The following is a 22,430-nucleotide window of genomic DNA, read 5'->3' on the forward strand; positions in this document are numbered from 1 at the left end:
GTTTGAGTGCGCCGCTAAAACAGCCCCTTAAAACGGTTTTACGGCCCTGCACGGATCGCGGCGGAACGGCGTCTAGACGCCAGGGCCGTAAAGTTTGACCTACTCACCCCTGACTCTCTTTCTCTCCGCACAGCCAGGCAGCCTCTCCTTCCGCTTTCCCCCCTCTTTTCCCGCGACTCTTTTTCCTCCTTTCTCTCGCGCTCCCGCATCCTCCACGGCAGACATATAAGCATACGCCAAAACTGCCTTGCCGGCCGTCCACGGTTTTCCCAAGTCCGCCGCATATCAGCGGCGGACGGTCTATAAATATACCGCATCGCGCGATGCGTAATCTCGCCTCCCGCTCTCCCGAGATTTATCGCGCAGGCTATCCTTGTGTGCCTGACACAGTGAACCCGCTTCGCTCGTGCACACGCGCTGCAGACGGTCCCCATAATAAACACGCTCACCACGTGTTGCTTGGGGACGTAGAGAAGAAGAGCGGCGAGAGATGGCCCCGACGGGAAACGGAGACCGACTCGGTAGACGGGCTTACAATCAGTCGATTACGCACTCGCGCCTTGTGCGCGATATTCCGGCGATTGGGGGAGATCGGAAGCCAAGCCGTCGCTAGACGTCTCGCAGACGAGGAGAGGGCTTTTATGGCTTTCGCGAGCAGCTCGGGGCGCGAATGCGCCATAAAATGAGGAAAAGACCGAGGGGCGGGGGTGAATGTCTCGCGCGTCTAGGCGCGCCACCGCCCGCCGTCGGGTTATCCCGCGCGCGCGCGAGGAGACTGCTGCAGCAGACTGCAGCCCGAGAATAAGCTCGAGCTCTAGGGTGGGAAAGCTTGTAAAAATTTTACTGCGAATTGTCTGCAGACTCGCGCGCTCGCGGAGCCCGTGAACCGTTATACGACCGGGAAAAATGGGAAAAGTGGAGAAAAAGCAGTCTGGGTCAGCCGCCGCCGCCGCCACAGAGCTCTTATTTTCGGTCCTGTTTCTAACTTAAAGGCGCTCGTAAAAAACGGCTCTCTTTTTTCGTGTGTGCGCTCTGCAGTCGCACTGGCCGCAGCGGAATTAAAAAATATCGTCGGATAAAACTGCGCGCGCCCGGGAGTCGAAGTTTCATTGGTGAAAATCGGCGGAGCGAGCCTTTTCCCGCAGTGGAATTGCCCGCGAGTCATTTTCTATTTTCTGGATATATCTTACTTTTATCTCCCTTCTCCCTCTCTTCGCTAGCCGAGGAAAATAAATGCTCGCTCTAATGCTTCTGAAAAACGTAAAGCTATCGTGAATTGTTATCAGCCAGTTTCCGCGGATTTTATTGTCTTTTGACGAATATTTTTGTGCCGCGGGGGCCGCGTTCGATGACCCGCCGAGGGCATAAATCTGCTTATCGGTTTCGAGCCAACTGTTGAATTTTATCACTCTTATATTCCTAATGGCTACGAGTAGAGAGAAGGAGAGCTGACTTTGGCCCTACAGCATGTGTGCCACCGTCGCCGCCGCCGAGACAAGTCACACGAGATAAAGCACACATGTGTGTATTCGTCGTGACCGCAGACTCGCTCTCGAGAGCCGAGCCACCCTACAAGATATATGCGTACGTACGCATAGTGGCATCGGGATTCGGCCAGAAAAAAGCCCGAAAATTATACGTACGAAGATCTGTGGGAACACATGTGATGCGAGCAGTAGTGCTTGAGCCCTGCCAAGCAAGCAAGCACGCGCATGTGCGCGTCGCGGACGACGAGATGAGCTATACTGCTCCCGTTGTTTCGTCTCCCCATCTACTCTCTCTCTCTCTCTCTCTCTCTCTCTCTCTCTCTCTCTCTCTCTCTCTCTCTCTCTCTCTCTCTCTCTCTTACGACGACTCGAGCTGCTCTGATTATTTTTTCAAGGCGGGCGCGAGAAACGACTCGACGACGAAAATATGACCCGCTATCGGCATTATCAGGTGCCAGCTACTCGGCTTTTCCGAGATTCTTCTCTCTAAGCTAATTATCGCTCGGCTCATGAGCTCAGACTGCAGAGCGTAGACACGTATAGTGCGTAATGCTGCAACAATCGAAAAGACGAGTCGTCCAATTTCACGGGTTAAGTGTGTAGGTGACGTGCGCCCGGCCCTGCCTATAACCCCTTTGCTTATGCTCGCAGCAGTTTGCCCAGCTGGCGTCGATTTATCAAGCGTTGTCGAATTCTCGAGAATGCTGCCCCTTTGAGGCCCCAAAAGGCGACACCGCCGCCGCCGAGCTCGCTTTTCCGTTAAGCACGCGCTCGCCTCCTCGTTTTTTCCGTCTCCCAGCAGTTCCAGTAGCATTTCTCATTTTTCTCGCTATCAGCCGCTCGCTGATGCCGCTTGCGCCTCCCTCTCGGCTTATCTCGCCTACGTCCATCGTTACTGCATTACGATACCGATGACGACGACGACGACTTTGGTTTTTTCCTATACATGACACAACAGCCGAGATCCGCGACGAGCCGTCCGTAATACGAGATTCATGGAGACGTATGTGCCCTTGTCTAATCTGGCGCGACGTTAACGCGCATGATTGCCTATAATGATGCTCCGCAGTCGGCGCTGAATGTAACGGGCGTCGGAATAAAGACGCTTTTTCGAAAAACGTATCGCGCGTATTTACTCTGCCGAGAAAATAGCGCGGACTTTCCCGGAACGCGCGCAGTAAGTAAAAATCCGCGGTATATATCCTTTATAATGCCGGTTACGTATTGACTCTTCTTTGCGGAAAAACGAGCTTGAAGAAAGGAAAGAAAAATGAACGAAAGCCGCCGCTCGATAACCGTGCGCGCGCCCTGTGTGTGTGTGTGTGTGTGTGTGTGTGTGTGTGTGTGTGTGTGTGTGTTTGTAGCGGCGCCGCGCGGTCGAAACTTATATAAAGAACGCGTTAAAAAGTCGGCGAAAAACAGCGCGCGAAAGTGCTCGGATAAACACAGATGTTCGTTTGCCTATAAGAATAGTAAAACGGTACCGAGGAGGGTATAACGAAAGTCCAGCGCGAATTGAGACGCAAGACGAGGCCAGTGGACTGGCTGTTCTGACGTCACGGCGTCCGTTGAGCTAGGTCGAGACGTCCCGGCGGCAAAAAGTCGCGAGACTCGAGAGCGTGCAGGCGTGGGGGTAGCGTGTGCGCGCCGAAAAAAGCAAGGCTCGCAGAAAGGACGCCCGGCGTCGTGGCGCTCTTCGGCTGATCAATACGTCGCAGCTCGTATACTCGGACGGACGCTCACGCATGTGCACGATGCCGGGCTCGCTCGCTCGCTCGCTCTTTCTCTTTTCGTCTCTTTTCCTCCTCCCGAGCTGCCGCCGCCGACCTCACCCTCGCCAGCGCAGCCCTCTCACCCTCGCCGCGCGCGTCCTTTCCTAGGCTGGCCGATTTTTTTTCCTCCCGTTTCCTCGGTTCTCCTGCATTTTTTACGCCCCACCCCCTCCCCCCACAACACCCCACCCTCCCCCTCGGGCCCCCTGCGCAGCCGCTCTTATTCTGTATCGCGGCCGCAACCCCTTCGGCTCTCCTGCCCCTACCCGCTCGCGAGCTTGCGAAAATGCAACGGCAGCGGCAGCCGCCGGGAGAGAAAAAGACATACGCACACACGCGGGGAGCGAGCGAGTCTACGTTACGCTCGCGCATCTGTATGACGCGAGAGAGCGCGCGCGCGCGCACACACGAGAAGACGAACTTTTTTGCTCCTCTCGCGCTCTCCGTTTTTTCTCTCCCGCGCCCTCTCCTCCGCCCCCGCTCCCCCAGCTATCCGGCGCTCCTAGACTTTTATTTTTTTTTCGTGCATGCACCCCTCGCTCGCTCTCCCTCTCTCGCTCCTATATGACTCGCTCCAGGCCCCCGGCGTTTCCAACGACTACGAGCCGGGCGTCGGCGTCCTTTTGCTATCGGGTGCTCTCTCTCTCTCTCTCTCTCTCTCTCTCTCTCTCTCTCTCTCTCTCTCTCTCTCTCTCTCTCTCTCTCTCTCTCTCTCTCTCTCTCGACTATCGTTCCGACCGCCGCCGCCACCCGCTCTCCCTCCCACCTCCCGGCTTCGCTCCAGTGTGTGCACCACTACCAGCGCCGCGCAAAATATAATACAAGCCGTGTGCACCCTTTCCTCGAGCTGTACAGCGAGAGCAACGTCTACCACCCCCAGCTCGCTCGCTCGCTCGCTCTCGCCTCCGACTTTTCCGTCTCGCTTTCTCTCTTTTATACACGCTAGCGCGTGCACTCGGCTACACTCCGGCTAAAAATGTTCCTTCTTCCTTTTGTTTTTACCTCCGCCGCCGCGGCGTTATTATTTCCCTCCTTCTCGCGCTCGCGCGCTTTGTATTACGTGTGTGTGTGTGCGTGTGTGTGCGTGTATGTGTTTGTGTGCGCGCGTTTCTTCTTCGGCGGCGGCGGCGGCCTCTCATCGACGCTCGCCGTGTACGACGACGGCAATATAGACTTTTTTCCTCTCGCTCTGTCTCTCGCGGCCGCGCACGGGCTGCGCGAGCCCTCGCCCCCTTTATTTGCCTTTATTTTAATCCCTTGCACTCTTTCCGCTACTTTCTGCGTATGTCGCGCCCTTTTTTCTCCTCCTGGCACTTTTTGCCCTCGCTTCTCGCCGCTGCGGGGGATTTTACATAATCAGCGCTCGCTCATCACTCCACTGACCAATTGGCGCGAGCCCTAGCTGGTGATGAGCTTCATTTTTCATCCCTTTTCCCCGCGCGCCTACACCAGGATGATCGATCCGCGCGACGAGCTCCACTGCGGTGCAGCTCCGTTCGAGTCGATCGAGTACGAACGATTTCCGCCGGCCGGACCGGAAGCCCTTCCCATCCATTTTTTCTTCATTTCCCGCGCGCCCATTCAAGTCGTACACTAAAAACGCGTATCGCCGGCTCCATCGGCTGCGGCGGCGTCTACTCCCAAGATTTTCTCACACGGATGATCGCGCTCTCTCTCTCTCTCTCTCTCTCTCTCTCTCTCTCTCTCTCTCTCTTTCTCTCTCTCTCTCTCTCTCTCTCTCTCTCTCTCTCTCTCTCTCTCTCGCAGTATAAGAGCCACCTGTAGCGCAGGGCTCGAGAGCGAGTGAGTGAAGGGCCGCCGCCGCCGCCACCTCGCGCAGCCGGCGTCCTTAAAGGGAGAACCCTCCTTTTCTCTCGGGCTCGTCTTTCGGTGCAGCGCGTGTGTGCCCACGCACAATACGCATGCGGAGCGGAAAATCGAGAACCGAGCCAGTCAGCCAGTAGTCCAGTCGCGCTCGATGTCCCCTATACTGTTGCGCGCTGCGAACTCGGTCCAACGACCCCTCGTCCACAAACTTAAACACGCAGAGCGACCGGCTGAAATTAAGAGCCGCTGACCTCCTTTCCCTCCGCTGCGGCCTGGCTGGCTCATACCTACGAACTTTGGAGCCGACTCTATTTTCAGCTGAGAGTTCTCAGGCCGGTAAGCCTCTCGGTAGATATGGCAAATGGGTAAATATAGCGCGCGGCTCCCGAAGGACATGAGAACCGGCTTGATGGCAAGAGTTCGGGGAGATTCGGGGACCTGCTGCCTGCTTTTCCCGAGAAGCGAGCGTGTTCTATTTTAGCCACCGCGGGATTGCTGCGGGAAAGCGGCGCCCGATGACGATGGGAATCTCCCCCGATGTGAGAGAAAGGGATGCGCGGAGCCGCGGGCGCGTCACTTATCGACGGGGGATATTTATAGGTCGAGTCGATTCGCAGTCTACAATTAGTCGAAAACGGCTTGGGAACACTCTATAAATGTGTAATCCGGCGCTTGATTGCCGCTAATACGACGGGTCAGGTTATTTAAACGATATTTTTTTATGCATCGAGGCCGTTAATACTTGAGGCCACCTGGCTTTCGGACTTTCGGTTATTTTCGGGGCTCATCTTATGCAATCCTATTTCAATTTGGTTAATAAAAAAGCTTTTAGCTAAATGTTGTAGTTAATATCCCGCGGTTAAAAGTGTCACAGGCGCAAAAACTCGCTCTTTGCTGTACAACGGCGTGAGTGCACACACGAGGCCAGAGAGAGAGAGAGAGAGAGAGAGAGAGAGAAAGAGAGAGAGAGAGATTTCGGCGAGCGGTGCGCGGCGATAAAGGGTCGTCGCTCATTATGATTCGCGGCGGCACACGCGAGGAGACGGGGTCGGCCGGACAGCGCGCTTCACGTGCGGCTTGTTTATCTCCATAGAGACTGAGCGATGCCCAAGGTCGCAGTGCGGCGCGCTACGACTACAAACGCCCTCCCGCTCTCCACCCTTCCGAAAGAGCCAGCCGTCTGCGCTCCGTCTAGGCAACCCCCGCTCGCCGCCGGCGCCGTTACAAACGTCCCGCCTCTTTAACCGCGACACAATCTCCCGCTCGCTCGCTTTCACTACAGCTCGCTACCTTCGCTCTTGCATGCTTCTATTTATCATCTCGGCTTCTTCTTTTTTTCAACTCGGCGCCGTCGGAGTGCAGGCTGCTCGCAAATAGCGCAATACAAGCGAGCGAGCTGCGATCTCTGGCGGATTTGCAGCGCTGCGCGCTGCCGCTCTGAATTAAAGAGCGCGCGAAATCTTCAGCCGCGCGACGCGAGCGATGAGGATAAAGGATAAAAAATAGTCGAGCGCCAGTTCATGAAATTGTTAGCTCTTAATTGCGCCGGCGCGGGCGTTTTTCAGCCAGTCGCTCACTCCTGCTCTTTAATTTTTCAGCAATGCAACCCGCATGACAAAGAAAGCGATTACTGGGGTGGCGCGAGGGGAGCCAAGCAGGGATACGAGGTGAGTCATTTTTTAAAGGAAAAGTACTTAATTGCCTAATTAGTCCGAAATTGTAAGGCACATGTTCTACTTGTTGAAGCGCAGCACTTTCTGTTACAGGCCAAAATGAACGCGGAGCACGGCCAGATGCAGAAAGGTAACTACATACGATGCGCGCACGTCCAGCTATATCTATTCGCTTCTCAAGCGAGAATCGAAGCATTTTCTCGCGATAAATCACGCGAAATGATATAGCCGATAGCTGTAAACACGTTGAGCAGCGCCAACTCGCGCTGGAAAAAACCGTGAATAATCGGTCAGATTCCAACCGAGAAAACGTTGTCATTTTTCATATCGTATATCTGCGGCGTCAACGCACAGAGACCACTACTAACGTACATTACGTGCTGCGAGGAAAAGTTTCTTGCGACGTCGAGGCTTTTTAGTTGGAAAACAAAAGGGTATTAAAACAGGGAGAAAAGTAAGTTGTTGCTTCAAATGCGAAGTGATATAACATTTTTTTCTTTTTCTTTTTTTTTACCCTTTTCAGCGAGTGTAATTACATCGATCCGCGCCGAACGACACGACCATAGCACGCTCTGCCGCGAAAATAAAATCATCCGCCGCGCGACGTGTGAACGCTCGCGCTCGCAACTTTGATCGACCCTCCAAGGCTAAAAAAATGCTTACCATCGATCATAAAGCGAGGCGGAGAAAAAAGTAAACGGTGTGTGACTATTTGTACGCGCGAGTATTATAATGTGCTGCGTGCGTGTGTGTGTGTGTGTGTGCGTGTATATAAGCGCGAACATGCTTCGAAGTATATCACGTATCGAATGAATGTCTGATGAGGCGCGCCGCGAGTGGAAGCGAGAGAGCATACACGCGTCACGCCTTTGGCTCGGATACGCAATGTAAACACAGTAGAAGGTCCAGAGCCACTTGTCAGTGCCGCGGAACCGGTTGTCGCTTTGCATCCGTGACGTAAGATCGCTGCGCGCGATTAGGCGCGAGAGAGCGAGAGACAGACAAGTGGCGATATATCTGCTGCCGCCGCCGGACTATATACTATACTTACCTATACGCTATATGCTGCGCGCGCGGCCAAAGTGAACGTATAGTACAGTGTATGTGCACAGCCCGTCTACTGTTCCAGCTTCCCACAGCTCGCTCGAATTAAAGGAGAAAAGCGCGAGAGAGAATCGCCGCGCAGCTATACGCACTGTAAGTAATGAACGACTCGCCACTCGTTAAAGATGGAATACGAAAATACGCTCGTGCGCGCGAAATAAATCATTGATGATTGAGTACTTATAGTAGGTAAGGAGGAAGCGAGGAAAGCTTGGAGGCTCTCTTGCGCGAGCCCAGGACAGTGTCGAAGGATCGAGAGATAAGGGGGCGAAAGGAAAGACACGAATTACGCGGGACGGGAGAGACAGAAAAAGCGGCGAGGTCGCGGAAAGGAGAAAAGTAGCGCAGGCAAAAACATAAATTCGCGACTCATAGCATCGATCTGTTTCCTCCCCGGCGGCGACGTGCGTGTACTCTCTTACGTACAGTATACACGTATACGCGGACTGCTGGCCGTGGCTCTCGCGACAGCTATTGAGTAATTGGCGCTTTTCAGTTCGTAAAAGGCCGCGAAGCACGTTTCCATAGGAAAAAACAGAAGAAATTCACCGTCGATAGCCCACACGCGCCCGCGCGGACGAGTGCACTTGGCATTAAGTAATCCTAAACGGGGACGAAAAAACTTGTTTCGCCTAGAATTGCCGCTTAATTAAACTGACAGCTGAATTAGCTCCTACAGGCGCGCGCGCGCGCGCTAATGGATGTTCTTCCGAATTCTATGACTTCTCCGATGCAGCAATTATCAATTACGAGCGAGACGCACGAAACTTGCGCGACGAGTCTCCTTTTTCGGCTCCGGCAATTTAATTTTTATCGTCGCTCCTCGTCACGGGCTCAGTCGAGCGTTAACTCTTGTGCGCGAGCATCGGCCAAACACAAGAATTTTCAAAACACCCACACAGCGACCGAGCTGCGAAGCCGCAAATTACAGCTTCTGTACGTATATATATATATATATATATATATATATATATATATATATATATATATATATATATATATATATATATATATATATAAGTATCCGCGCAGCCTTATGGTCTACACAGTTACACACAAGTTCGCCACGCGATCCACCGCCTTGTCCTTGCTTTTCGCTCCACGAGCCTCGCTCATGACTCCTTTAGCTTTTTAAATGCTCGATCGCGGCACCGTCGCCGGAATAGGGACCAACGCGCTCCAAACCGCCGGCTCTCGACTCCCGCAGCCGACGGGTAGATAGAATGGTATGGGCCGCTTCAGGCGTCTAAAACATTGTCTCTCCCTCTCTCAGATTATGTTAGTCGACTCGAGCGCACTCTCGATTTACTGGAACTGCAATTCAATTGACAATAACTGCGGCGCGCGTTTCGTTTATCCAGCGTCCAAGTGCGATTACAATCTTCCGGCGGAATTAATGTTTAATATTTCAAGGTGAAAAAAAACGCTCGCGCCCGTTCGCCGCGTATTAATTTACGATATTATTATGATATCAGCATTATGATGGCCGAAAAGAAAATTGATTAATCTGCGTTGTACGGCAGCAGCGTCGAGCGGGAATGAGCACGAGAATAGCCGCGAGATCATCCTCGCCACGATTTCTTAATGCTGCACCAGCCGCCTGCTGCAGTATAAACTTTCAACTTTCCTTTTCTTCCCGCGCGCGCATTATAATATTCGCGGGTTGCGCAAGAGCCGCAAGTGTAGGTATGTATAAATAGTTAAATGCTCGGGCTGCCTTTCGTGAGCGAACGTTAATGCACGGATCGCACGATGCCCAAATCCGTCGGCCTTGGCCACGGACCGGAGAGAGGAGAGCTCCGGCGCTTCTGAGCTAGTACGCTTTCGTGCGCGAGAATAACGGGGCCTTCTTTTCTCTCTCTCTCTCTCTCTCTCTCTCTCTCTCTCTCTCTCTCTCTCTCTCTCTCTCTCTCTCAGGGACAGAGAGTAAGATCGGCCATCCTTGATGCTTCTCGAGATATAAATAGCCAATCATCATTATAATCCGGCGTTACGATCCGTCAGCCTGAGTAATGAAATTTTGATCAACACGAAAACTCTCCGGCCTCGGCGCCTTTGCAGAATGCTGAAAAAATAACGATTCCGACCAGTTATCTCCTCTGCGCGGAGCGCGCGACTAACAAGCGTCGTACAAAACGTCTTTCTCGGGGCGGCCGTCCGCCGGCGTCACGTGGAAATCGTTATTCAAACGTCCGCGCCGCGAGCGGGTTATGATTTCTCGTCGAGTGATTAATACGAGGAGCTGGGCTTACGCGTGGATTCGAAAATCTCCGTGATCGATTGCGAGCTGTCGGTATGCCGGACGATGATGTAATTGAAGCGACGGACTAGGCGCGCGGAGTATACTTAACTCCGCGGTCGATCTCCTCGAGATTCTCGAAAAACCATCAACAAACGTACATCAGCTCTGGCCGAAAGTCTCGTTTTTTCCCTCCCCGTTTCATTAAGCAGCTCATTTTTTAAAGCCCGCGCCGACGCTCTGTCATTTCCGGTCGCGCACGAACGAGAGAGAGAGAGAGAGAGAGAGAGAGAGAGAGAGAGAGAGAGAGAGAGAGAGGACTGAGAACACTGAGAGGCCGGATCGTAGGCAAAGCAGAAACAATTTGAGCCGTCGCTCGCCGATCGGCAAAGTGATTTTTTATCGTTTCTCGTAATGAGAGTGAGAGAGGCTCCCTACATATTGATGTTTCATCACTCCGGCGGATAACCTGTCTTGCGCGGCGCTTCTAACTATAATTATCAGTTGTAATGCGAGTGAGTGACGAGCGCGCCGTGTGCCGCGTCGCGACTCCGACTATACATACTCATGCCGCGTCGAGTTTCTCGCCTCGACCATCGACGTATGCGCAAAACAATAATAGTGCTCGAGCTCGCGCGTCCGCTGGATTTTCGCCTGCCTAATACTGCGCATGGCAATGCACGCTGGCTGTGTCGCAACACTCGCAACTGTCGCCGCTTTCGTTGCGAAAAAAGCAGCACAGCCTCACAAGTACTCGGAAATGTTTTATGGATGTAAAACACGCGCACTCGTCTTCATTCTCGTTCGGCTTATTCCGAGATTAAAGTCAACTAATAGAAATTTACGACATAGGTGAGTGAAGAGCGCGATGTTAAAAGGCGAGCCATAAAAATCTCCGCGAAAGATGCAGGCTTTTAAAGCCGGCGGCTCAATCGACAAATAAAACGCCGCAGGAGCAGTCAAGGCGAGCGAAGCCGAAACGAATACACTATACTGACATATGCTAATGCGCGCGGCGATTTCGCTTGCAAGCATTTTCTCCCAAACTCCCGCGCGCCTACAAGATTTTTATTCAAATCCGACGAGTGATTTGCAAACGCACATAAAGCTCGAGTCGTGTCGTTTATCACTTTTCGCGCAAGTGAAAACAGAAAAAGCCATACGAGTTTGGCAACATCGACATTTGCATACTTTTTACCGGCATTTCCAAAAAAGCGCGCTCGAAACTCCAGCTGGGAAAAGTGAATTCCGAAGAGCGTAATTTAGCCGCGCCGTTGCCTCGGCTTAGGTCAATCTCGAGCTAATAGCCGGCTACTGATCCACATTTCCAGCGTCGGACCGCGCACGAGCGCGCATAAAAGTCATATAATCTTCGCAATTAGTCGGAGCGTCTTCAATAACGTTAGCACTCGCGCAAGGCATCGTAAAGCACAATTAACGGGAATATCTTGACTCTGCAGAGCCGCAAAGTGACCCTCGACCGCAAACTCCCGCGAATTCGAATGCTGCTCGTCCGCACCTGTCGTGCGTATATATATATATATATATATATATATATATATATATAGTCCGTATGTCCGTCATATAACGCGAGTCCGCTGGCTCGATTAAGATGACGAATGCTGATGAAGTGGGAGGCGCGCATTAGGAGGCCGCGACGAGAGTGATAAAGAGTGAAATGCGCGAGCGTGCGCGATGGGCATGAAAAAGGCTGCAATAAGCTTTTCGGATCCGCGCGGCTGGAGTCGGCAGGCTGCATCGTGGAATCCTGGAATAGGTAGCCGTCGTATTTCATGTTTTTGCCGAGCGCGCGCCGCGAACTTTACTGCCAATTAAACGGCGGATCAGCGGCATGCATGCGCGACTGACCCCCGACCGCGGCTCGCGTCGCAGACCTTGCGCATAATGAGCCTCAGCGTCGCCGCGGCGATGACTCTCGACGAGATCGACGGCTGGACGAGTCGATTGGCCGCCGATGATCGACCGACTCGGCCAGACCGCCGGCCGTTTTTGCGCGGCCGCGATCGATTTGGGGAAGCAGCCGGCGAACATTCCGACTTGTCGTTATATATATATATATATATATATGTATATATATATATATATATATATATATATATATATATATATATATATATATATATATATATATATATATATATATATATATATATATAGACACACACACACACACATTGGTTTATTCGTCGTTGTCGTCGTCGTCTCCGGACGCGCGAGACGTGCAGCGAATCGATACGATCTCATTATGCGCGGGCTCATCTAAATCGGCCGATTCGCCTCGTCGAGTGTGGACCGAAAAAATTGCTCGAATACGATCTCGCCGCTAATGCCGTGCGTCATTTACTGCTTCGTCGTTCGTCGCTCGTCGTTAAGGCCGGCATTGTATACATTACTTATGACAAGTTGAATTAGGAGTCTGCCCCGCCGGCCGCCGGCGAGATATATCATTTCTTGCGCCGCGCGTCGCTCAAGCTTCTTACTCGCCGTTTGCTCGCTTCTTACGCGTCGGCTCTCTCCCTCGCATCTATTTACATTTTCGTCTTCATCGACAGCGTTGCCTTTTTGTCGCGATCAGCAATAAAATGCCAGTCGAGAGAGAGAGAGAGAGAGAGAGAGAGAGAGAGAGAGAGAGAGAGAGAGAGGACGCGAATCTCGTCGAAATCTCGTTTCGGGCGCCGTCCTTCACTGCTGCCGCTGGACCAATGAATGCGCCTCTCTCCCGCGAGTCGAGTCGGCCAAGATTCCGACACGGCGCGATCTGGACGAGGCTTGCGCAACGCCTGCACACGCGTAACAACAGTCTTCCTGCAGCTTTGGAAATGCATCGGTATCTCGCCGTCGACCGGTTCTCGATGCTAGCGAATACGAGAGCGCGAACTTAATTGCTAGCCTCGGCTTTGGAAACGTACCTATAAGTCACGGGCAAACGCCGCGTTCTGTACGGCTAGAGCTCGCAGTACGGGCTTCCCGACGAGATCGGAGGAAGCGCTGTATGATATCGAAACTTATTATTTGCATATGCAATTATGCAGAGAGGAGCCTCTGAAAATACCTCTCTCCAAGATTTTGATATATAATCCTCGGAAAATCGCCTATTTTCCCCGCGGAAAATCCGAAAACCCTCCATGTCGCCGGAGAGAACCATTCGCGTACGTATAGCAGGGAGAATAGCAGGGCGTACAGCGGAAGTACATTAAAAGACCATTATGTATTCCGCGAGTTTGATTGCCCGTCTAGCGCGTTCCCTCTCTCCCGCATGCGTTGGCTCCTTTTTCCTTCCAGCCCTGCGCAGGCAGCGTATACAGTCGCGGCGGCGACAACCCTCTCGCCCTTATTACTTTTTAACAGCCGAATTTGTTCTCCTCCCTCCACTATTTCTGTCTCGCTATCGCTCTTTCGTCCAGTCTCACTCGGCGCCGAGCAGTCGTCGAAGCGACCGCGGATAGGAGATCGATGCAGTTTCCAGAGTCGCCTTATTCATTATTGACGACGATGCAGCGCGCACTGCCGAGCGCACTCGCGAGCGAGACGACGGAGTGACCTCGCGAGTAAAAATACGCTCGCCGAAATCCGGACGCCTCACGCACTTGGCGCAGCCTTTCCGCAGCCCCGATCGACTCGAGTGTCGGCGGGCACTTTGACCCTTATTCCCGATGGACAACCTCCTCGGTACTAAATAATAAGCATCGCAAACTCCACTCGGCAGCTCTCGTCATTAAAACTCGTTAAAACTGTCAAGAGCGCGTATCACTTGTGCCGGCAAACAAAGCTAGCGTGAAGCCAGACATGAGCAAGCATAAAGCGAGATTCGGAGAAGGATCGTACAGAAGAGAGCGCTCAGCTCTTCTCGTATTACGCCTTCGACGAGAGGATTCGTGCCGATGCATCGCGGTACAATAAATAGCCTGCAGGCAGCGAAGGGCCGCTGTAATATCGACTTTTCTCATTTTACAATTGACAACTTCCCAATGTGTATATCAAAGAAACTATTTCCGCTCGTCCTCTTTCCCGATCTTACTAGAGAGAAGCAGGAGCATAATATAGGACATCGATCTCGGTCAAAAATTAACCGCATCGATTATTAATGAGAGCTGCAGAATATTGCGATTCGTCGCAACGCCTGCTTTTCCATATTGTACAAGTTGCATGCAAGCGCGCATACTCGAAAATCCGAGTGGAAAATTCAATCTTTCTAATTAGCCGACTCGCGCCGGCTAAAATTACGACGATCCGCGAGCGCAGATCGAGCGGAGCGCAGCGAGTTAATGAAAAGCGAAAAAATTAACTGCATTTCATTAATTAATAATGCACCGCACGGACAGCAGGCCGACGAGACGTTTGCGAAAAATCGAGGGAAACGCGAAGGAAGCGCGCACTGTCGGCAGCTTGCAGCGTACATGTGCTATACTGCAATATAGAAAGAAAGAAATTCATCAGCGCGCCGGCCGAGGAAAAAGATCGTCGATTCGATAAAAGTTGCAAAGACGCCGCGCGAATGACGCAGTGGAAAAGCAATGTTATGTCTACAATGGTAATAATTGTCAAGTTCCCACGATCATCTCCCGGTCTCCGGCCGGCGCAGGCACTGCACCGAGACCCGCTCGTATGGACGACGCGGGGACTCGACTCCGGCGTGGATGCGCTTTTTTCGCGCGATCAAACGATCTCGATCCGAGCGACGCTCGCATGCTTTCGGCTGTTCCGGCGCATCCGTCAGTGCAATTATAGCGCGGCAGAAATGAAGTCTCGTCATCTTATCAAGGCTCGATGATAATGCCGGCGGCTGCAGATCTGCCCGGCGATTGCCGCGCGCGTCGAAAGGCGCAGGAACGTTGGTACGCAGCTCTCTAGCGCACTCGCTATCATTTACACATAATTACATCAGATACGCGCTCGCTACTTCCCAAAGCGACGATCCTGTATACAGCAGCGCAATTATCATATAAAACGCGCGCCGGGCTCTCTCTCTCTCTCTCTCTCTCTCTCTCTCTCTCTCTCTCTCTCTCTCTCTCTTTCTCTCTCTTTCTGACTCGCCATTATACTCCTGCGCTCGGCACGCTCCCGCGCGGGAATGGTGCCTATACGGCATACACTCGTTATGTTTCTGCGTACTTTTCGTATTTTCATAGCTGTGCGCTGCAATGATTGTCCGGGCGGCGCGCGAGCGAGTATACGACCGCATAATGTCCGACTATACGTTCACCTGGCAAATGCAAAGCGACGACCTTCGCGGTTTCTCTCGATTATCCCGAACTTAATTTAGTGGCATAAGGAGGGTGAAGGTTGATGGGCTCGGTGTTACGCCTTGCTGACTGCTAGAAAGCGTATGCGCAGGATTGCATTATATTGTTTGTCGCGCACACGCACTATCCCCTCCCGTGCAGCGGGGATCGGGCAATTGGCCTCTTTCCGGCTAAACGAGCGATTCTTTGATCTCTCTCGCTCTCTCTCTCTCTCTCTCTCTCTCTCTCTCTCTCTCTCTCTCTCTCTATCTCTCTCTCTCTCTCTTTATTCGGGTGCGTTGAGCGCTCACCGATTAAGGGGTTAAGATCGCTAACGAGCGCGCTGCATGAAAGATACTGCGCATCAAGTGCCTGCGCCGCTGCAGTAGCGCTCGAAGCGGCACTGTAGCGACAGCCCACGTGCGGACGCGAGGCAGGAGCGCGCGCCTGTAACGAGCAGCGAGAGAGCGCGGCACTGCGATCGCGAAATATGCAAATGATGATTATCGGGTTCAAGCTCGCGCTGGAAAGATCAATTAGCTGGCCCGAGGAGTGCAGAGGAGGAAAACCAAAGGAGATGCATGCAGCGCGCGGCAGTGATTGCGAGGAAAAACGAGGAAGCGACAGAAATAGGATAAGACTTGTTAGTGACAATTTTTTGCGCTGGCTCGATAACCAGCGATTTGCTGACCTCGAGATAATTGTCCCGCGCGCGAGAGCGAGAGTGCGTGTTTCGTAGCCGCGCATGAATTATACACCGCGCGCGTCAACTCAGTCGAGTCGATTTTCATTTTTTCTCCCGCCTCTCGCGCTCCTCGCATCTCAGATTTCCTTCGTTTATCGCTATGATTTGCAAGATAAGACTAGCTAAATGATAACGTAAAAGGACAAAAAAGCGGCAGAAGGTGATTGCTTAAGTATGTCGTCTCGCTCGCGCGCGTCTCTCGATGCATCGCCAATGAATTTGCACAATTTTTTTGCCCCATCCCCCCCCCCCTCTCCCTAGCTCTCGCATTTTGTTGTGCGTTAATTATGACGCCTATGAATATTGAACGACTGCGCGCGACGCGACGCTGCGATTTTCGTCCTGCACAGAAGAAAGTCTCTATTCTATATACTTAATCCAACTAGGAGCGCGTCAAACGTGTTTTCTTGAACAAATCAATTACTCGCATCGCTCGAATAAAATTCCGCCGCGCGCAAAAAAATTGACAAACAGAGCAAGGGAGCCATTGGCTGGATTACGCATTCATAAATAGTCGGCGCAGTCGCGCGCTACTGGTTTTATGAGACGCGCTAAATATCTGAACGACGGCTGCTGCCACTGCGAAAATATGCAAAGTCCGTAGGTGCTCTTCGCCGAGAGTCAGCTGACGCAACGAGCGAGCTGGCAATAGGGATCGCGGCAAGGACGAGCACGAGAGACACGCTCTCGCACCTAGAACCGTGCTGACCGAGATTAACCGAGCGTTTTATAGGCGTTCCTCTTATCCGTTTCTTACTCTCCCGTGCGTTTTCCACGTAAGTACGCCTATCGGTCAAGAAGGACAGCGTGCAGAGAGAACGCGCGTCCGCTGCTCATAGCGTCAATTGCTTATCGAGCCTACATTACAGTGCAGCGCCGATGTTGACTGATTACTCTATGCCGGCGAGGCCACATACTTACTCGTTTTCACAGAAATCCGAATTCAGCGAGTGAAAAATTACACCGAGATACGCCACGCCGCATGCGCGTGGAAGATTAATAATCGGAACGCTCGATATGCCCCGCTGTCCGATGGACCCTTGCGTAACCTGTCGTTACTCGGTCGTCCGCTTTGGCTCAATTGGAAAATCTCGCCATCTAACAATATTGCAAATATAGGCTCCGCGACGCCTGGCGCGCGGCTCGCGCGTGCAGTCTCTCTTTGACGAAACGCTCGCTAAATACTCTCTCTGACTCTTGCTCGCTCGCGCGTGCGCGCACTCGCTGCGTTATGTAAGCATTGTGAGTCTGCGATTTATCGACGCGTTATTTTCATCAGCTCCGCGGCGCGGCTGCTGGACCGGCGCAATGATGTGCGGCTTGTATTTACACGATCGTATAGAGCGATAAAACCGCGAATTGAAATGCATTATTTATGTCTCTTCTGACTATTATTAATCGCCGAAAGATCTCGCAGCGCCGCGTGCGGATTCTGTAAGGTTCTCGAGGTTTCGGCTCCGCGCGTGTACGATTAACTAAAACTAAACTGGATCGAGCCAGAATCGCGTGACGAAGGCGAAAAGGCGCGAGGTAAAAGTGACAGGTGGATTTGCGCTCTATGCTATACTTAACGAGCGTAATGTGCGTTACTCTGTTGCAGGCGACGATCAATATCGAGGAGCTGGTGGAAGCAGCAGCGGAAGTCCTCCCGCGAGTCTTCTGGTGGTGCCCCAGCCCCTGACTGTGAAACCGTCTCACCCCTCGCACCTGAACCCTCATCTCGGCGGGCCCCACGCTCATCCGCCGAGGAAGTACCAATGCAAAATGTGCCCACAGGTGAGTAATAGATGTACGAAAATCCTCTCGGTTTCTGTCAACACTCGAGCATTTCCCTTCCTAATGACGCCTGATTATCCCTCTTATTTGCCGTTTGCGCCCCCCCCCCCTGCTACGGCTGATCCGCAACCTGCGCTCTCCTTATCGCCGAAGCGCGCATTATAAATTATTGGCACGTACCATAAACTTTCCCTCGCCGGCGCACGGATAATCAACCCTTTTCGTATTTTCGGGCACATCCTCCATGGGATGCCCCGCAGCACGCGCCCGCTCGGCGGCTGCAGCGGCAGCGACTCTTTTACAATCGAGAGACAGTGAGAGAGGGAGGAAGGCCTACTACCGTGTTGTAAAACACCGTCCATTCAGCAGGCAACCACTTTCTTTTGCTCGTGGTGTAATATAGAGAAACCCTCATCAGGCTGCACTAATCCCCCGGGGCCCCCAGGTATGCGGCTCACTCGGACGGCAAGGGTTGAGACTGGGATTTTCCCCTCTCTCTCTCTCTCTCTGTCTCTCTCTCTCTCTCTCTCTCTCTCTCTCTCTCTCTCTCTCTCTCTCTCTCTCTCTCTCTCTCTCTCTCTCTCTTAATATTCGGTCGTTGCGAGGGTGTTTCCCCCCTTCTTCTTTATGGCCCGATATCTCGATGAAGATTGGACGGGCTGCAACGAGCCCGAAGCCCTCAATAAACCTCTCATCCTGCTCGGCGACGTCGTTTTACTGCGTCGAATTCGTTGTTCTCGCTGCCGTGCCGCGTCCGTTCGGAAAAATGCAGCATTCGATATAGCCTAGTGGCTATCGCGCATAACGCTCGAGAGCCGGCTAGAAGAAGGAGGCGAAGAAGACGATGAAGAAGAAGAAGAGTACGTCCAGTGTGACTAGTGCAGCGTGACGACCGAGAGTATATCCTGCCTTTTCTTCGGCGTCTGGCACCTCTCTCTCTCCCTCTCTCTCTCTCTCTCTCTCTCTCTCTCTCGCTCTCTCTCTCTCTCTCTCTCTCTCTCTCTCTCTCTCTCTCTCTCTTATTCTCTCTCGCTGCCTCTACTGCGCGAGCGAACGAGCTCGATTCCAGCGCAAGATGCCCCCTTTCTAGAGAATCCGCGCGCGAGCGAGCGTCGGGCCCCTTTTTCGCATTTTTTCGAACTCTTGTTGCTCGCGTCCTTCTTCCTTCTTCGTTCATGCTCCTCCCCGTCGGAGCGGAGTGTATACAGCAGCCGCAGAGCGAGAGAGAGCGAGAGAGAGAGAGAGAGAGAGAGAGAGAGAGCTCTTGTCCTCTCGTCGCCGCTCCGCTTCATCAGCCGCCACCGCGCGCGACTTCCTTTCGCGTCTTCGCCGAGCTCGTGAATCAGCGACTTCTCGCATCGCATCGCATCGCATCGCTCCTTCTCTTCAATTTTCTTAATTCCTCCAAGGTCTGCCTCTTCGTTTGCGAGACTGATGCGCAAAGACTTCTTCCTCTTCGTCTTCTGCTCTCCTCTTCTCTGCACGCTGCCGTGCGCTTTTCTTCTTTTTAACCTCTCCGCGCTCTGATGTGCTTCTCGTACTTTCGGACATTTCATACAGGCGAGACAAGGGGGCGAGGAAGAGCAAATAGCCGCCGAGGCTCGCGGAACGAAAAAATCTCGCCGGCGGGATTCCTCGCAGAAAAGAAGAGCAAGGCTGCATTATACGCGGAGGCGAGATCGATTCCGCGGAAAACCGCAAACGCGCGGATCTAGTTGACCGGCGCGCGCGGGGGGAATAACACGAGAGTCTAAGTCGTAAGAGTAGCGACCGGAAGAGGGAAAACTCGCCGCTGCTCGATATCCCGGAGACGTCGCGGTCGCGCGGCGAGCAATCTTAACTGCAGATGAGATTCGCGAGCGTATATAACAAGAAAGCGGCGGCTGCGGAGCGGAGCAGAGATGAATGGAAGAGAGCGGGCTACTCGGCTATATACGTGGCGGCGCAGAAGCGTCGCCCTCTCAGTCCTCGCAGCGCGGCGGCGAATTAACTCGTTTTTACGAGTGCCAGGGGAGTCGATGTAAATTGCGCTGATTCTTATGACGTCTTGATTTTACGACGCGATCCTTCCATCTTCCAGCTCCTTTTTCCCTCGGCCGCCGCTCATATAGCTACTTGAGCGTTTCGCGCGTTGATGGCCGCGCGCGAGCTTGCTTTTCATTACGGCTCTCTCGGCTGCCGCTCGGGGCGGAACGTAATACGAAGGAGGCCCTGTGTAATCAGCTATCCGCTGCTAATTTAACCGCCCCGGCTCCAAAACGCATTACGCCGCATTGCTGCTTTATTGCGAAACCGCCGCGATAGAGACTTTTTATCGGCTGCTCTCGACCCGCGTGAATAAACGAGCCAGCCGCCCGATGACGCGTGCGTTATTTGGAGCGCGACTAGCTTGACATTATTTTGTCATGCGAGGCCCGCGTCGCCGTCGCCGACGCCGCTAACGACGGGAGCCGGGCTGAATAAAGAAAGGCGGCTTGAATAATTGATCGGCCGATGAGCTGTAAGTAAATCGCGTATAATAAGGCCGCGCGCGCGGATAATTCATCCGAGTCCGAGCCTATAAGCAGTGCGCGCGTACGAAGACGCCCGCGCTATTATAAATCCGGTGAATTTTTAACGGCCGAACGCGCGCTCCGACGCCAAATACATTCTTAATCTCGTTCTTGCTTTTTGCGCGCTCGCTGGCCGCCTAAACAGAAGCCCACATTCAGAAAGAAGGCTGCGCGTGCGCGCGCCTCCATTAAAAAGCCATGAGCAGCGGCTCGAGAGAGGGAAAAAAAGCTGAAAACGGAAGCCGTACATTAATAAGCATCAAGCCGTGCGAGCCTCTGCAAAGCTGTAAGCTCCGCGCGGAAGTGTAAATTTCACGCGAGCCAAACGCTGCGACACCTGAAACATCACGTCGATCGCGTACAGCAGTCCTGTATGAGCGCGTTCATCTCGCTCGCAGGCGGCGGCGGCGGCTCGCACGGTAGCTACTGGCCCGTCATTTTTTCCCACTCGAGAGAGCTCCCTTTTTTGTTCGCGGCTCGCGTTCTACTCAACCTTTGTGGACGCGCTCGCGCGCGGGCGCTATCTTCCCCTCCCGCTCGCAACGCAACCGAGAGAGAGAGAGAGAGAGAGAGAGAGAGAGAGAGAGAGAGAGAGAGCGAGCAAGTTCCTCGAGTTCCGAGACGAGCGCCGCCGACGCCGCAGCGAAAAAAACGGGAGATGGGAACGGCGGCTCTCGCCCAGCATCAAAAAGGAGCTCTCTCTCTCTCTCTCTCCCTCTCTCTCTCTCTCTCTCTCTCTCTCTCTCTCTCTCGGCCGTCCCGAAAACATCGGGCCTTAGATCTAATTTTAATCGAGCCGGCTGTGCCTTCCTTCTTGCCCCTCGCATCACGCGGACCCATACCAAAAGTCCATTAGGTGCATGGGACTCTTCCTCTCGGGCACAAAAGCATCTATCAAATGCGCCGGAGAGAAAGAGAGAGAGAGGGAGAGAGAGAGAGAGAAAGAGAGACTATTTCGCTGCGCCTACGTAAATAAGGCCTTTGAATTATCCCCGTATAATTATCTCGAGCGCTCGGCTCTCCTATACCTCTCCGATTCCATTAGGCTTCCCGCACTCCGGAGCGCTGAGATTTTCCGCGCACCCGCAAAAGCAGAAAAAGTATCGTTATCCAAGGTGCGAACTCGAGACGGTGAGAGAAGCTGACCGATCGCGCGGCATATTTCGCCAGCGCATTCTTTCACAAAACGAATTTTCCGTTGCATCACAAACGGTAGTCGATTTCTGCGGAACTTATACGTATAGAACACGCGCGCCGAGCAATTGATTTTTAACGCCGGCATACCCAACCGCGCGCGCCCGCGGGATTATGAACGTTTTGCACGCTTCGACGGCTCTGTTCTCGCCCCCCGGTCTGTACACGCGGATACATCAGCAGGTGTGATGACTCTCGCGATCGTCGCAAACTTGATAAACTTGTCGCCGTTCGCGGCCGCCGTTGTGTTAGGAAGTGCGCAAGAAATATGACGGGAGCGGCGTCTAGTTCGCTTTGTTCGCCCATGTGAATATTCGTACGGGGCAAAATACTCGAGGAGGAGGAGGAGGGGGAGGAGGAGGTCATTCAAGGAGCGCGCACACTGTGAGAGCAAGTGTGCGAACAAGAGCGTACAGGGGAAAAGAAGGAAAAAAATAACAAGAGCGGGGATTTTGAATAGGTCATGCGTTATAAGCAGTAGAAGGAGGGCCGAACTAGTGCGCGAGCGGATCAGGTGCGTCGCCGGCCAGCGCGCAGCCTCCCACGCCAAACAAAAGTCCTTAAGCCTTAGGCTGAACATGATACCCCATTTATACACAGTCGGGCCCATAGTGTACACATTCACGTCTATACACGCCGCAAGTGTGTATCTAGAAGCGCCTACGAAATTTTCGAGTCTCTCTCACTCAACGGATCCGCGAGTCGTGCACGCAGCGTCCCCTGTGAGCACAGCGCCGCCGAATTATGTAACCGTCCGTCCGTCCAGTGCTGCCGAGCGCGCGCGCTTTGAGAGAGAGAGAGAGAGAGAGAGAGAGAGA

The 22,430-nt window shown here is 53.0% G+C and overlaps 1 protein-coding gene across 2 annotated transcripts in view; it reads left to right on the forward strand.

Annotated features, from left to right (window-relative positions):
- Positions 1 to 22,430, forward strand: part of LOC100678062 (zinc finger protein rotund) — a 68,421-nt gene that overhangs the window by 9,385 nt on the left and 36,606 nt on the right. For both annotated transcript variants that reach the window (XM_031933011.1, XM_016987408.2), the window contains 3 exons: positions 6,685 to 6,753; positions 6,838 to 6,889; positions 17,691 to 17,866. In XM_031933011.1, coding sequence (XP_031788871.1) covers positions 6,685 to 6,753; positions 6,838 to 6,889; positions 17,691 to 17,866 — 297 coding nt within the window. The remainder of the gene's footprint in view (positions 1 to 6,684; positions 6,754 to 6,837; positions 6,890 to 17,690; positions 17,867 to 22,430) is intronic.

Source organism: Nasonia vitripennis (genome assembly GCF_009193385.2).
Source record: "Nasonia vitripennis strain AsymCx chromosome 5 unlocalized genomic scaffold, Nvit_psr_1.1 chr5_random0004, whole genome shotgun sequence".
NCBI classification, from domain to species: domain Eukaryota; kingdom Metazoa; phylum Arthropoda; class Insecta; order Hymenoptera; family Pteromalidae; genus Nasonia; species Nasonia vitripennis.